This window comes from Tupaia chinensis, unplaced genomic scaffold, assembly GCF_000334495.1.
Source record: "Tupaia chinensis unplaced genomic scaffold, TupChi_1.0 Scaffold139757_1, whole genome shotgun sequence".
NCBI classification, from domain to species: Eukaryota; Metazoa; Chordata; class Mammalia; order Scandentia; family Tupaiidae; genus Tupaia; species Tupaia belangeri.
The window spans coordinates 4287796-4303060 of NW_006199637.1; the positions used below are offsets into that span (position 1 = coordinate 4287796).

General features: G+C 48.2%; 1 protein-coding gene across 1 annotated transcript; it reads left to right on the forward strand.

Moving 5' to 3' along the window:
• The first annotated feature begins 1836 nt into the window (after positions 1-1836).
• On the forward strand, positions 1837-12799 carry POMC (proopiomelanocortin). Its single transcript, XM_006162215.3, is given in 6 exon segments — positions 1837-1920; positions 3901-4058; positions 4357-4476; positions 9605-9756; positions 12107-12296; positions 12299-12799. Coding segments are annotated over 3 exon segments (696 nt in total). The 5' UTR covers positions 1837-1920; positions 3901-4058; positions 4357-4476; positions 9605-9624; the 3' UTR covers positions 12673-12799.
• The last annotated feature ends 2466 nt before the right edge of the window (positions 12800-15265 follow it).

Sequence of the window (15265 nt, forward strand, 5' to 3'; positions counted from 1 at the left end):
ACCTGGTAGCTTGAAAATCATAATGTAATCATATGATCAATACAATTCTAAGAAAGAATGTGAATATTTTTTAAAAAGTAAGAACAGAAGGGCCAGCTGGTGGTGTGGTGATTGGAGTGATTGGATCCCACATGACCAATTATATGTTTCGAGTCCCAGACTCAGCAGTTTCAGAAACACACTAGATATTATGTGCCCAGAATCTTAAGAGAGGAGAATGGAGGAGAAGTGATTGCAGAGTGACCATGCCCCCTAGGGTGTGATTTCTCATTTTCCCTCTCTCTCTGTCTCTTCTCTCTCTAGCGAGCACATGCCCTATAGCAAAAATCTAGTATAAACTGCTAATATAAATTGAGTATAGATCAATGTTACTTAGAAATATTAAGAAAAAAACATAATTTATTCTGGACTAGTTGAATGGTATTATTAACCCACATGAGTTAAGGTAGATGAGATCAAACGTTGTAAAATATGTCTCTTTTGAGATCTTCTCCAGGTTCTGACTAGACTCATGGCTCTCCTTATCCTCTGTGTTATCAGTGTAGAAAGACTTAAAACTGGTGACCCTGTTTCCTCAGATATTCTGCTGGTCTCAACAGAGAAATCTAAGCTGAGGTTTCTAGGGACCTCTTTGATATTATATTTCATAACTCTATGTACAACGTGGATGGATACCTTTGGGGCATGCAGGACATATTTCAGTCACCCAATAGCTATAGGGCAGCATTAAAATTGATCAAATGCCTTGAACTACATGGACTTATCCCCAAACCTGAGCTGACTATTACGTGAAGACATCAAAAGACAATGAAGGTTACTCTGGGCATGGAGGGATACAGATGGAGCCACAGTGATAAAACAGGAAGGACACTGTGCAAATCTGACCCATTTGAAGAGATTCAGGTTCACTCCCAAAGACCTCCCTGAATACGCAGGGTACTGGCGTGCCTATGACCCATGGTTCTTTCCACTCTCTTTCTCTACATTAGTATTTTATTTTCTGATTATGGCAACAACATAAGTCAATTTTGTAACTTACAAGATAATTTAACAACAACAACAAAAAATCTAAAGACCACAAATAGCCATATATGAGGAGCCTGGTGATGGGGTATTTGAAAATTCTAGTCTCTCTATCTATCTATATCATTTATCTTTCTATATAACTATCATCTATCTTCACATATAATTTGCCAGAGGACACATATACATACTCGAGAGAGACAGAGAGAGAGAAAGAGAAAGAGACCCCACCTTTCGTGGGGAATGGTCACACTGCAATCCTTTCTCCTCCATTTTTCCTTTTGGGATGTTGGGCACCTATGCACACAAGCACCTGGCATGTCTTTTTTTTTTTTTTTTTTTTTAAGAGGATTTTTTTTTTTTTTTTTGCTATAAGGCGCTTGTTCTCACTGGAGAGACAGAGAAAGACAAAGAGAGGTAAAGTGAGAAATCACTCCCCATGGGGAATGGCCATGCCGCAATCCCTTCTCCTCCATTCTCCTCTCGGGATCCTGGGCACATATGCACACACACTCAGCATGAGTTTAAGCCACCGGGTCTGGGACTCGAACCACAGTTGACTACATGGAAGTCCAGCATAGACAGTATACCAACTGCTGGTCCCTGGATTTTAGAATTTCCATAGACTGGGAATTCCTGTGTGCCTTCTATTTCCCCCTCTTTTGAATGAGAGGGTCTATCCTGGTTATCCAATGCCCGAGTCAACATCATACATGGGTGTGTGTAAAAAGAAAACTTGCCTATTCACTTTATAAGGCCTTAAATCTGGAAGGACTGTGTTCTAGAAACTGCACCTGGGATGCTTCATTCACACATGGAGAAGCTTTAGATGGTGAGATCTTGGACTTCGAGCTGATGCCACAGTGAGATGAGCATCTGAGATGAGCATCGAAGGAGGTGAGGAATGTCTTTGCCTTTAGGAGAAATCCGAATTATTGTGAACAGAGTTCACTATGGCAGACTTTTCTTTTTGTTCAAAACCACTTTCTTTATTTATATATAACACTTGTTCATTTATTTATCTATTTATTTGTTGTGATTTTCAAGCTGCTGGGTCTAGGACTCCAGCCATGGTCTGCCATGTGGGATCTAGTGCCTTACCCACCATGCCAGCAGGCTGTATTTTTCTAAAGGGCTCTGTTAATATATGTACCCAAGCTTTTGGCCAGAACTGCCATCGTCTAGTAATTCACCAAAAAGATGAGCACAAAGGGAAAGTAGGAGAGATATCAATACATGTTCTCTAAGCCTTTTAGAAAGCATGGAGTGGTTCCTTTGGCAGCATACATGGGAATCTATAAGACATCGAGTGACTAGGTACTGTTCCAAAAGGAGTGCCTCACAAATGTTACCATGGCAAAACTGGAAGAGTCTACAATGTTACCCAGCATGCTGTTGGCATTGCTGTAAACAAACAAGTTAAGGGCAAGAATCTTGCCAAGAGAATTAATATGCGTATTGAGCATATTAAGCATTCTAAGAGCAGTGATAGCTTCTTAAAATGTGTGAAGGAGGATCTGGCAGGTGGTGTGGTGGTTCAGGGCACTGGACTCCCACATGGCCAACCGTAGTTCAAGTCCTGGACCTGGTGGCTTGCTTTCTAACTTTGCCTCTCTCTCTCTCTCTCTCTGCCACTTTCTGGCCAAATTAAAATAAATTAATGAATAAATAAAATTAAATAAATAATTTTTGGCAAAAAAAGTTTAAAAAAATGTGAAGGAAACTTATCAGAAAAAGAAGAAAGCTAAAGAGAAAGGTACCTGGGTTCAATTGAAGCGCACCAGCCTGCTCCACCCAGAGAAGCACACTTTGTGAGAATCCATGGAAAGGAGCCTGAACTTCTGGAACCTATTCCCTATGCATTCATGGCATGATGGGTGTTAAAAATAGATTAAACTGGGACTGGCAGGTGGTGTGGTAGTTAAGGCACTGGACTCTTATATGGCCAACTACAGTTGGAATCCCAGACCTGGCAACTTGCTTTCTCACGTTTGCTCTGTCTGTATGTGTCTCTTTCTGGACAAATTAAAATAAATGAGTGAATAAATAAAATAAAATAATTCATAAAAATAATGAATTTTTAAAAAATAGACTAACCTATGGTCTATAAAAATGTTTTTCTTAGTTGAGTAGAATTATGTTCCCTCCCCCAAAGCAAAGTTTAAATGGGCTCTAATTCATTTGGTAATGTTGTTACACAAATTTAGTGGTTCTTAGCTGAAAGATGTTAGGTGGCTGATTATGCAACAAATAAAACGCAGTTGGTTAGGAAAAAATAATATATGTACCCCAATGCACATGTTCTTCTTACAATGTGACTGTACGTGTAGGCTTTCTACTTCTTAAAAAGAAAACGAGCTTGCTGTACAACAGTATGTGGCATGCGGTAGCAGCCTTGCACACTTCATGTCTACCTTAGGAGTCTCTGCTGTATCAGTCTCGCACTGCTGTGCCTGATGGACTCTGGTGTGTGCTTGTCCATCATGGCCCCTGAGCGATAGGCTATCCGGTGATGGCCGGGCTGTGTGGTAAGGCTATGTGGTCTAGGCTTGTGTAATGATATTCTATGATGTTCACACGACCACGCGCTGGGGAAGGACACGTTCTCAGAATATATCCCGTTAAGGCTGAACAGAGGGAGAGGTACCCCAGCTGCCTTTCATGGAGCACCCCCTCCCAGTTAATGGTCTAGGGTTGAGAGAGCCGTGTCCCTGGGGTTCAGAGCACAGAAGGGAACCTGTCCTGGACTAGCGCTTTGGGGAGCAGGCCCCCCTGGGGCTGGGCAGGCAGCACAATTGCCTTCACACTTCCAGGAGAGCAACCTGTCCCAAGCCTCAGGTGAGAGGCTTCTGACCTCTGCTCTCTTCCTCCCCAAAGTGGAGCAGAGAGAAAGTGACTCCCCAGGACGTCTATGAATACATCCCAATTTCCGCACTTGGGGAATTCGGAGGCAGTACAGACGCACTCCCTTCGCGGTGATATTTACCTGGAAACGCGAATGAGGCAGATGTCAGACCCACGGAGAGAGCACACAGGTAACTCAGAGGTGAGCCGGGCCTGGCCCCACCGGGGTGCTAAGCCTCCCGCTGGCCCCTCGGTGGAGACCCAACACCATCTGTCCTGAGGTTCTTCCTGACAGCCGCCTCCAGGTGCGCACGTCCGCAGGCCTGTGTTAATCCCAGGCCCCTTTCCAGGCAGTCTGCCCTGGCGCTCAGCCCCTGCCTGGAAGCCCCCCTCCCGCGCCCAACGGCCCCCCTTCCCATGGCCCGGGGAGTTGCTCATTGCGCCGCAGATGCGCTGCCAGGAAGGTCACGTCCAGCGCCCACCCTGCAGGTATATAAAGACCAGGGAGAGCGAAGGGGACAAGCGGCGGAGGAGAAAGAGGGGGAAGCGAAGTGGCCGAGGGAGGCCGCTGAGCACCTTCGCCCTCAGGGAGCAGCTTCTCCGCAACAGGTAAGGGCGCAGCGGCGTGGACCCCATGCCCCGGGGCCTGGGAGTGTTCGCGGCCGGCTCGGAAGCGGTTCCTGGCCAACTTTCTGCGCTGGCTGCAGCGAGAGAGAAGCGGTTGGCGGGAGAGCGGCTGGGGGCCTGCATCCGGACGGGGGCTAACGACTGCGATGCTGCGGGCGGCGCCTTCCCGGGAGTTGGCGGCCTCGGCTCCCCCGAGGACTCGCTGTCGGCGGGGCCGCAGCTCCTCGCGGGGAAACAGAGGCAGTGGGCTGTTAGGGCTCAGGAGAGCGCGGCCTTTTGCTCTTCCCCTCTGTTTTCTAGCTAGGTGTTCTTCGAGTAGGACTTGGTAGACTCTAGCGCAAAGTTATGTTGGAGATGCGGGCAGGAGAGAAAAGGCCAAAAGTCACAAATAAAACGCCCTGCATTTCTGATGTTCTTGGACCCCTGAATTCTCCTTTCCCTGTCCACTCTGGCTCACCCGGGCGGTCGCCCTATCATAATCACACGATTCTTGGGTCAATTACAAATCAGGCTACTTGGGTCCCTGTTCTCCAAGACCCAGCTGAGTCAAAAGTAGGTAGCTGGGCGGGAACTGTCCACGGTGCTGAAACAGCCTGCCTCGGTCGGGCGCCCTCCACCCCACCGCAGAGCCGACCCTGTAGCCAGCAGATGCTGGGGCGCTGGGTGAGGGCAGCTGTGTGAACCGACGGAGGCTCAGACAATAGGTCTTTCCAGTGAAGAGGGGGCAGTCCACTGCGCCAAGGATTTCCAAATTCTTCATGTATTAATGGGGTGGAGGTGGTTCTCACTGTATGCCTGGAAGGAGCCAAGGAAAATACAAGCGTGCGAGTGTTTCACCGGTTTATAAGGTATGTACAGATCATGGCTAATTTAGAACTTAAGGTTCCCTTGATACTTTTGTTATAAGATTCCCTCGTTACTTTTGACATGCATTAGAGGGGGAAAGGGGCAAGGATAAAACTCTGCACCTCTTCCCCTCTAATCTTTTATTTTGTTTCTTTCATGAATGAGTGAGAGGGATAGAGAGAGACAGGGACAGAGTCAGAGAAACAGCACGCACAGCGGGGTCTTCCCACTGCAATTTTCCTTCCGTTTCAGCCAACCCCAGATCACGGGCACATTGTGTTCCCAGTGTGCTAATGGTGGGCTCTGGGCACATACCTGGAACCTTCCCATTCGGGTGATACTTGCAGAACATTCTGTTTCACTACTGTGCCAGCATCTTCTCTGATTTGTAAGAGACACATGGCCAGTGTACAGTTTTAGAGTAATGAGCAAAATGTTTTAACTGATAGAAAGTTGCAACACACATATGAAGTCTTAATAAGTGTAGTTCTATTATAAGGTTAATATCAAGATTAAAAATTCTGGGCTTCTGGGGCCAATAGATGGCATAATGGTTTCATGACTGGACTCTCATGTAGTTGACCACGGTTCAAGTCCCGGACCTGGTGACTTAAAATTCATGCCAGGCTCATGTGCATGCATGCCCAAGATCCAAAGAGAAGAATGAAGGAGAAGGGATAGCATTGTAGCCATCCCTCCTGGAGGGTGATTTCTCATTTTCCGCCTCTCTGGCTCACTCTGTCTCTCCAACTAGCGCATATACCTTAAAGCATAAATTGCTCTCTAAAAACAAAACAAAACAAAAAAAAGCAAAACAAAAACCTTTCTAAAAAAAATCCTGGATTTCTATTTTTCCAGGTCTTTCACTCATTAGATAATATTCTCCCTACTTACCAGAAGCACATTTGACATCTCCCATTATTTTGTTGCCTTTTAAAAAATGACACAAATAAGGTAATATTTGTTCATTATAAAAAGATTAAACATACACAGATGGTGGGTAACTTGGAGGTTGAGACTATGGATCCCTCATGACTGATTCTGCAGTTTGAGTCCCTAACCTAGTGGCTTAAAAATCATGCTGTGCGTATGTGTGTGTATGCCCAAGGTCCTGAGAGGAGAGTGGAGGAAAACAGATTGCAGGGTGGCCATGCACCTGATAGGGTGATTTCTCACTTATTCCCTCTCTCTCTCTCTCTCTTTCTGGTGAGTGCAGGCATCCTATAGTTAAAAAAATTTTAAAAGTAAAAAATAAAAAGATACACAGATGATCAGAATGGCCATTGTTGAGTTGAGGAGAACTTTTAAGGGTACTTTCAGAGATAAACAATTTTTTTTTTTTCTCCACTGATATGCTCTTTTACACTTGCCCATGGTGACATGGCATTTTGGGGCCTCCCTTAAAATACCTGGGGATTTTTCTGACCTAAATGTATAGGGTGGTCGTGCCTGGAGCTTTAATATAATTGGCTTGTCTACCGGCTTCAGGCTTAGTACGTGACCTGGAGCATCGCTAGCTACAACAGGAGCAGGCTGACTGGTGGGGTGGACACCAAGGCTGACCGGCGCTTTCTCAGTTGCCCCTTTCACAGAGGAGCTGCTGGGCTGGCCCGCTGGCTGCCAGCGCCATCTAATGGCTGCTGCGACAATGCTCAGCCCTTGCCTGGCAACAGTTCAAAAGCAAGCCCTGAGCTGGCCCAGCTGTGGGTAATGAAGTGAGGGGCGGGGCAGAGAAGGAAGTGGCTTCCGGAAATAGACAAAGAGGGCTGGGGAGGACTTTCACTTCAGAAGCCTCCCCTATAAAAAGGATTTGAACTGTGCCTCCCCAAACAGGAGACTTCTTTTTAGGAAAACTTATTTTCTTTCACTTTCTTCTTCTTCTTCTTTTTCTTTTCTTTTCTTTTTTTCACTGAAGAGCCTGTGTGCTCCACAGAGGGAGTGGAGAAAGCACTCCCCATGAGGAATGGTCACGCTTTCCCTTCTCCTCCCCCTCCCCCTCCTTTCAGGATTGTGGGCTTGCACATGCACGAGCCAGGTGGGTTTCGCAAGCCACAAGGTCTGGGACTTGAACCCTATGGTCAGCCCTATGGGATCTGGCTGCCTTAATGACCAGACCATAGAGCCAGTCCAGGAAAACCTTATTTCCAAATGCAAATGTTCATTAGAAGTGACAAAGCACTTAGCTATCCACACCTTGAGGTGAATTACTTTTTTCATCTAATCAAGATTCTTCCTAACAGTTAGCTAAGAAGACCTTCTGAAATCCAAAATGATGGTAGGGTTGAAAGTAAGCTGATGAGAAACCTCTGGGGGGCTTCCAGGGCTCAGGCTGGGGGAGAGACTGGGGAGAGGACTGAGCGCCAGGGTCGAAGCCACCATGGTGCTCTCCTCTACTGCATCCTGACCGCTTGACCTCAGCATCTGCCCAGAGGTACTTTGTAGATGCTCTGAAACTTACACCCTCTTCAGGTCCAGCAATTTCAGAGCATGTCTGAGAGACGTACAGAACCAGAGGTCTAACATGTAAGGTGTTCGGAAGATGAGTCAGTTTTGAGATCTGTTTTTTTTTTTTTTTCTTTAAAAATTATTTTCTTTAACTTTATTTACTTATTTTATTTGACCAGAGAGGGACAGAATGAATGAAAAAGGTCTGGGACTCGAACCACAGTCGGCCATGTGGGAGTTCAGTGCCCTTAACCACCACATCACCTGCTGGTCCCAAGATTTATTCTTAAAACAGATCTTGGGGGACCAGCAGTTAGTGTAATGGCTATGTCTCTGGACTCCCATGTAGTCGACTGTGGTTCGAGTCCTGGACCCGGTGGCTTAAATTCATGCCGGGCGCGTGTGCGTGCATCCCCCCTGGGGGGTGATTTCTCGCTTTCTGTCTCTCTGTCTCTCTCTGTCTTTCTGGCGAGCCCATGCGCCCTATGGCAAAAACCTCTCAAAAAAAAAAAAAAAAAAAAGAAAAACAAAACACACAGATCTCGGGGTGGCGTGGTGGTTAAGGGCGCTGGAGTCCCACATGGCTGATGGCTATTTGAATCCCAGACCTGGTGGCTTGCTCTCTCTTCCTCTCTCTCTCTCTTGCTCTAACCCTCTCTGGTCAAATTAAAATAAGTAAGTAAACAAATAAAGTTGAATAAAATCATTCTTAAAAAAAAAGAATAAATCTCCCTGAGTCCAGCAAGTGGCTGGATCTCACACGTGGTTCGAGTCCTGGATCCGGAGGCTTGAAAAGCATACAAGGCATATATGTATGCATGCCCAAAATCCTGAGAGAAGACTGGAGGAGAAGGGATTGTGGCGTGGGCATCTCCCCCCAGGGGGTGATTTCTCACTTTTGGTCTGTCTTACTGGTGAGCACATATACCCTCTGACAAAAATCTGAAAAAATAAAATAAATCTTTCCAAAGTTGCTAGGGTCTGTGAAATAGTGATCATCTGAATTACTAGTGTACAGGACATCAAATCAGGTTGTCTGAGGTCTTGACTAAATTATGATTTTATTTGCTTTTATGCGAACTTAATATTAATAGGAAATGTAGTTTCAGAGAAACGAGACAATCCTGGTGGAGGAGGTGGGAAAGAACCATCTTGAACAGCTATTTCAGATTCCTCTGTCATTTCCAAGTCACTTCCACCCCTTGGGCCTGGAGTGTCGGGACGACAACGTCACGCAGGTAGTGAACTGAGAAATCTGTGCTGGAAGCAGAGCACGGCCTCGCCTCGTCATGTACGTGAAAGTAATTCTCTCTCTCTGTGTTTCAATTTCCTCCTCTCTTAAGTGAGAGGCCAGATGAAGTGACTCCAAAGATAGCGTCTGGCCCTACCATTTTTAGGGGCCTAATTTTTAAAAAAGAATTATTTTATTTAACTTTACTTATTATTATTATTTTCCAGTTTGATCAGAGAGAATGAGTGAGAGAGAAAGTGAGAAAGCAAACCACCAGGTCCAGGACTTGAACCGCAGTCAGCCATATGGGAATCCAGTGCCTTCAACCACCATGCCACCTGTTGGCCCCAGGGGCCTAATTTTAATAACCAATAAAGGGGAAGTTGTCATGGTTTACCTAGGTCTCACTCTCCTCCCCACCATAGCTCACGCCATCACCCTGCACACCTCCCTTCTCCGCTCTGTCCTCAAACAGCCCTGAAATGCACAGCGAGAAGTTGTTAATGTTGGCTCCCAGTCCTTCCTGGTGAGTGGCCAACATTGTTCTGCTCCTTGCAGGGGTCCCACCAATCTTGTTTGCTTCTGCAGAGTCCCAGCCTTCTCAGAAGATGCGGAGATTGTGCTACAGCCGCCCGGGGGCCCTCCTGCTGGCCTTGCTGCTTCAGGTCTCCATGGAAGTGCGTGGCTGGTGCCTTGAGAGCAGCCAGTGTCGGGACCTCACCACGGAAAGCAGACCGCTGGTACGTGGGCTGTAGCCACCATCTTGGTTTGGGCAAGATGGGACTGGGGCTGGGACAGTTCAAAAGGAAGGGATGTGGGGAAGGGAAAATTCATTCCCACTGATAGGGGTGATTCAACCCAGGGCAGGCAAACTTAGTGATGAAGTTAGTAAGGGGAGGAAAAAGCTTCAGGAGATGATCTGGTTTACAATTGCTGCTTGATGATTCTTTTTTTCTTAGAATTATTAGTTTTTAAAATAATTATTTCATTTAACTTTATTTATCTATTTATTTATTTTAATTTGACCAGAGAGGGACAGGGTGAGAGAGAGCGAAAGTGAGAAAGCAAGCCACCAGGCCTGGACTGAAACTGCGGTCGGCCATGTGGGAATCCAGCATCCTTAACCACCACGCCACCTGCTGGCTCTCTTAGAATTATTTTAACTTTTTATTTATTTAAAAAATTCTGACCAGGACAGAGCAAGAGAGAGGGAAAGCAATAAAGCAAGCGGCGAGGTCTGGGACTCGAACCATAGTCAACCATGTGAGAGTCCAGGGCTCTTAACCACACCGCCTGCCAGCCCTGCCTTCTATGGAGACCTCACACCATTTAAACTATTTAGAGATAGTGCCAGAACGACAACAGCTCCCTAGTCTATCCTACATTTTCAATCTTGTGGCCCCCAAATGAGTCCTAATTGAAATGACCTCATCTCACTTGCCATTTCCACTCCATATGTCTTCCCCTTTTATCTACTATCAGTGACAAAGCCAGCGAGGTAGTTCTGCAGATCGTCTCTAGAGACAGAAAGAAAAACCAAGGTACCATTTTTCTGTAGCCGGTGCCAAATGTCTCCTGTTTTTCCTAGAGAACTAACCTTCTGCCAAGTTCCTCTTCAGTCTTTTCTGAAGGATGTAAAGGCTTTTGATGCCAGACTGGAGTTCTTTCCAGGTCCCCACAGGTGGTGTGCGTGTGTGTGTGTGTGTGTGCGTGTGTGTGTGTTGGGGGCATAACTGAGAGATTACACCAAGTCGAAGGATTAAAAAGTACACTATGGTATCAGTGACTGAGCATCCGTCCTGCTGACAGCACCTGCTTCGTGGGGGGTGGAATGCACATCACTGTATTCTGTGTGTTTTGTTCAGGGAGACACTGAGTTAAGGTGAAGGCAGAGACTTCCTTAGAGACAGAGCAGGTTTCATGCGTACAACGGAAATAAAGAGCCCATGGGGCTCTGTGAGTTCTAGTGGAGAGAGACCCAAGAGTCCCTTGATTTGAGACACTCCCTACACAGTCCCTCTGGATGAAAGCTCGGCAGGGAAGGACCACTGGATACAGTTAGAGCCCACGGGTTCTAGTCCACGTTCTGTCACCAAGGAGCTGTGTGACTTTGACCCATCTCTCTCTGAACCTCCTGTTTTATGACCTATCTAGGGGGAGTGGAGAGTTTAGATACTATTTATTTCCCACAGTATTATTATTCTGTAATAAGTTTCTGGAGTAGGAAACTGCCAACTCAGTAGGGTGGGTGGACCCTTCTGTTTTCTTCTCTGCAGTGCCTTGGTAGCCAAAAACTCCAGGTTACAGCCCAGGGGTCCTCTTCCTAAGCGAATAGGGGCCAGCGCTGAGTTCTCTAGGGACAGGGAGCAAACAGGCTCCGTGGCCCGAGCAGAGAAAATAACCCTAGCATTCCATTCCTCCCTCCAGCCAGACTGAAGTGACAGCGAAATAAACCACCCTGTCCCAAGCTCACTGGGGGAAGGGACGACAGGAGGATCAGCCCAGAAGGCCTGAAAGAACCAGGGAAGGGCCCATGAGCATGGGAAAGGTTTGAGGCGAGGGCAGGGATAAGACGGGAAAGGCCGACAGTGGGTTTGCAGATCAAGGCGGCAAGGGTGAGGCAGGTCAGAGAAGTCAGGCTTCTCTCGCCCACCCCATTTCAGCTCCATGCGTTCCCAGACTTGAACAATACGCATTTCAGATTAAGTGCCAGGTACCACCCGTCTGCCTTTTCGGAGGCAATTCCTATATATCGAGCACAAAACGGCACGAGGTTGACCCTGCTCCCCAAAGCCACGTGGTGGGGGCGCAGGCTGGAAGGCACCAAGCAGGAGGGGTGTTTGCCGTAGCCGTCAGACAGAAGTCCAGGGGCGCCAGGACAAACGAGGCCATGCACGAGGTGTCAGACGACGGCCACGAGCGCGGGGGCGAGGCAGGCCCACGGCTGGGCAGGGAGCCCTCGGGGCCCGCCGTGCTGCCTGCAGCTGGCCACGCTGGCGCAGGCGCAGTGCAGTGGTGGGGCCGGGTGGAGCTGGGGTCCCGGGCTGCGCTCGGTCCCCAGCCGCACTTAGGCCTGGCGCTCTTCCCCAGGAGTGCATCTGGGCCTGCAAGCCCCAGCTCTCCGCCGAGACCCCCGTCTTCCCCGGCAACGGCGAAGAGCAGCCGCTGACCGAGAATCCCCGGAAGTACGTCATGGGCCACTTCCGCTGGGACCGCTTCGGCCGCCGGAACAGCAGCAGCGGCGGCGGCGGCGTGGGGCAGAAGCGCGAAGACGAGGTCGCGGCTTCCGGTGGGGCAAGCCGGTGGGCAAGAAGCGGCGCCCCGTGAAGGTGTACCCCAACGGCGCCGAGGACGAGTCGGCCGAGGCCTTCCCCGTCGAGTTCAAGAGGGATCTGGCGGGCGAGCGGCCCGAGGCGGCCCCCAGCCCCGACGGCCTGGACGAAGGCGCGGCGGCGCAGGCCGACCTGGAGTACGGCCTGGTGGCGGAGGCAGAGAAGAAGGACGAGGGGCCCTATCGGATGGAGCACTTCCGCTGGGGCAGCCCGCCCAAGGACAAGCGCTACGGAGGCTTCATGACGTCCGAGAAGAGCCAGACGCCCCTGGTGACGCTGTTCAGAAATGCCATCATCAAGAACGCCCACAAAAAGGGCCAGTGAGGCGCCGCAGGACCCGGGGTCTTCTCCCCCCCGGGGAAGGCGTCCCTGAAGACCCCTCTCATTTGCCCCCCTGCCGCCTCCCAGCCTGAGTGTGCTACTCACTCAGGTCCTTGGAAGCGGCAGATACCCAGCATCGTCAGTAGTCTGTAGTTAGGAAATAAAATCTTTCACATTTCACATCTGACTCTTGACTTTGAATGCACACTGTGTGAGTGAAATAAAAATACACAGCCATCCAGGGAGAATTGCAGATATTGAAGGAGCAACATAATAGTTTATTTCATAGGATAGAGATAGCCAGAATGGAAAAAAAGGCATTTCCTCCTGTCACCCCCAATAAATGGACGAAGTAGATTGAGTGGTGACTCGGAATGGCCCCACGTCCAACACCCAGTGGAAGGCTTCATTTTCCACCCTCTAGTGGGCAGGAAAGATCGTTCCACGAGATGTGGGTCACACAAGAGTGACTTCAGGGGACCAGGAGATGGCGTAATGGTTAGCTCTCTGGACTCCCACACGGTCCAGACTGGTGGCTTCAAACTCATGCCTAGCATGTGCATGTGAGTGCAGATCTCAAGAGGAGACTGGAGGGGAAGGGATTGTGGCATGGCCACCCCCGGGAGTGTGACTTCTCCCTGTCTCTCTGTCAAGCTCATGTGCCCTATAAGAAAAAGACCACGGTAAAAAAAATTGACCTCAGGAAATCCTCTGGCTCTCTTTCACCTCCAAAAGCAAGCTGGGCATGGGTTGAGGCCCACGCATGACTGGAGGGGGCTCTCTGGGCTGTCAGGTAGTGAGTGATACCTCGCCGGGTCTGAATTCTGACTGCTTGTAGCTGTGTGACATTAGGCGAATCTCTTCAACATCTCTAATCTACATTTGCCTTCCTAGTGAGAGCTAGTATGAGGTTTAAAGGAGAAAGTGAATGTGACTATCTTGCTTACTGAGAAGCTAAGTATGAGAACTGAGATTTTTTTTTTTGGAGAGAATTTTTGCTATAGGGTGCGTGCGCTCACCAGACAGACAGAGAGAGACATAGAGACAGAAAGTGAGAAATCACCACCCAGGGGTGATGGTCACGCCGCAATCCCTTCTCTTCCATTCTCCTCTTGGGATCCTGGGCACGCACGCATACGCGCCCGGCGTGAGTTTTAAGCCACCGGCTCCGAGACGCGAACCGCAGTCGACTATGTGGGAGTCCAGCGACATAAACGTAACACTAACTGCTGGTTCCCCGAGAGCTGAGATTTTTTTTTTTAACAACTTACTTTTATTAATTATTATTCATTTTTATTCGTTTGCTATAGGGCACATGAGCTCACCAGGGGACGAGAGAGCAAAAGTGAGAAAGCAAGCTGTTAGGCTTGGGACTCAAACCCTGGTTAGCTGTGTGGGATTCCAGCATCTTAACCACCATGCCACCCACTGGCCCAAGAGCTGAATTGTCAGTTCTAATTTGCACTACCAGGCTACTCATAGTCTAAAGCCCATGGTTTTAACTCCTCTTCACATACACACCCATGTATTTCTTCCAGCCTCTCAGGCGTGAGCCTTTTCCTCTTGCTGTGCCAGACTCCTCCCTCTGCCCTTTTGATTCTCAGTGCTCTCCTCTCAGGCCTTGACTATCACACCAGTTTCCTAACCAACTGGTCTCCTTGACGATTTTTCTCTTCACAACCTATGTATGCAAACTCTATTATTGTATGCAAAACTCTTGCTTTCCCCACATTTCCTGGCTGCAGAGCCAACACTACCCACATCCCCCAATTTTCCAGGAATTCATGGCATGCCAGACCCTTGTCAACTGAGCTCACTCTCCCCTGCCATTTTGAATGCTACTTTTCTCAACATGCATCCAGGCTCATCAACCTCTGCTGGACAGCTGTGATCTCTTACAGCCATTGCTGCTCATTTTCAGTATTTCTGCAGTCAACTCCTCCCTGCTGGAGGGCTCGGATGGCAAGTTACTTTCTGCATGAGTGATTACTTTTCCTCTAGAAGAAAGTCTAAACTCCACAAGAACAGAAGCCAAGTGTTGAGTTTATTTTTTTAGGTTTTTGCAATAGGGTATATGTGCTTGCCAGAGAGAGACAGAGAGAAGGGAAAAGTGAGAAATCACCCCCTACCGGGGATAGCTATGCCACAATCCCTTCTCCTCTTTTCCTCTTGGAATTTTAGGCAGGCATGCACACACATGCCCGGTGTTTTTTTCAAGCCACTGGGTCTGGGACTTGAACCATGGTCAGCCATGTGAAAATCCAGCATTTTAACCACCATGACACCTGCTGGCCCCGCTGGTTTCTTTTTTATCTCCCCACAGTATTTTCACAATGTTGGGGCTATGGGCTTGTGGCCACACACATTTACAATTTATAAGAAGCTCACAGATACATACATACAGAAATGTCCACATACATGTGAATTGCATGGGGCATGTCAGTGGATGATACATACTGGGAACATCTACATATGGCACCTACACATATACCCTCATTTTTAATGTTCTGGGAGTTCAAAATAAAATTGAGAATGCCCCTTGGGAAGTCCTACTGTGAGGGGGTCAGAAAGCCAGGTTTCTCTTTTTTTTTTTTTT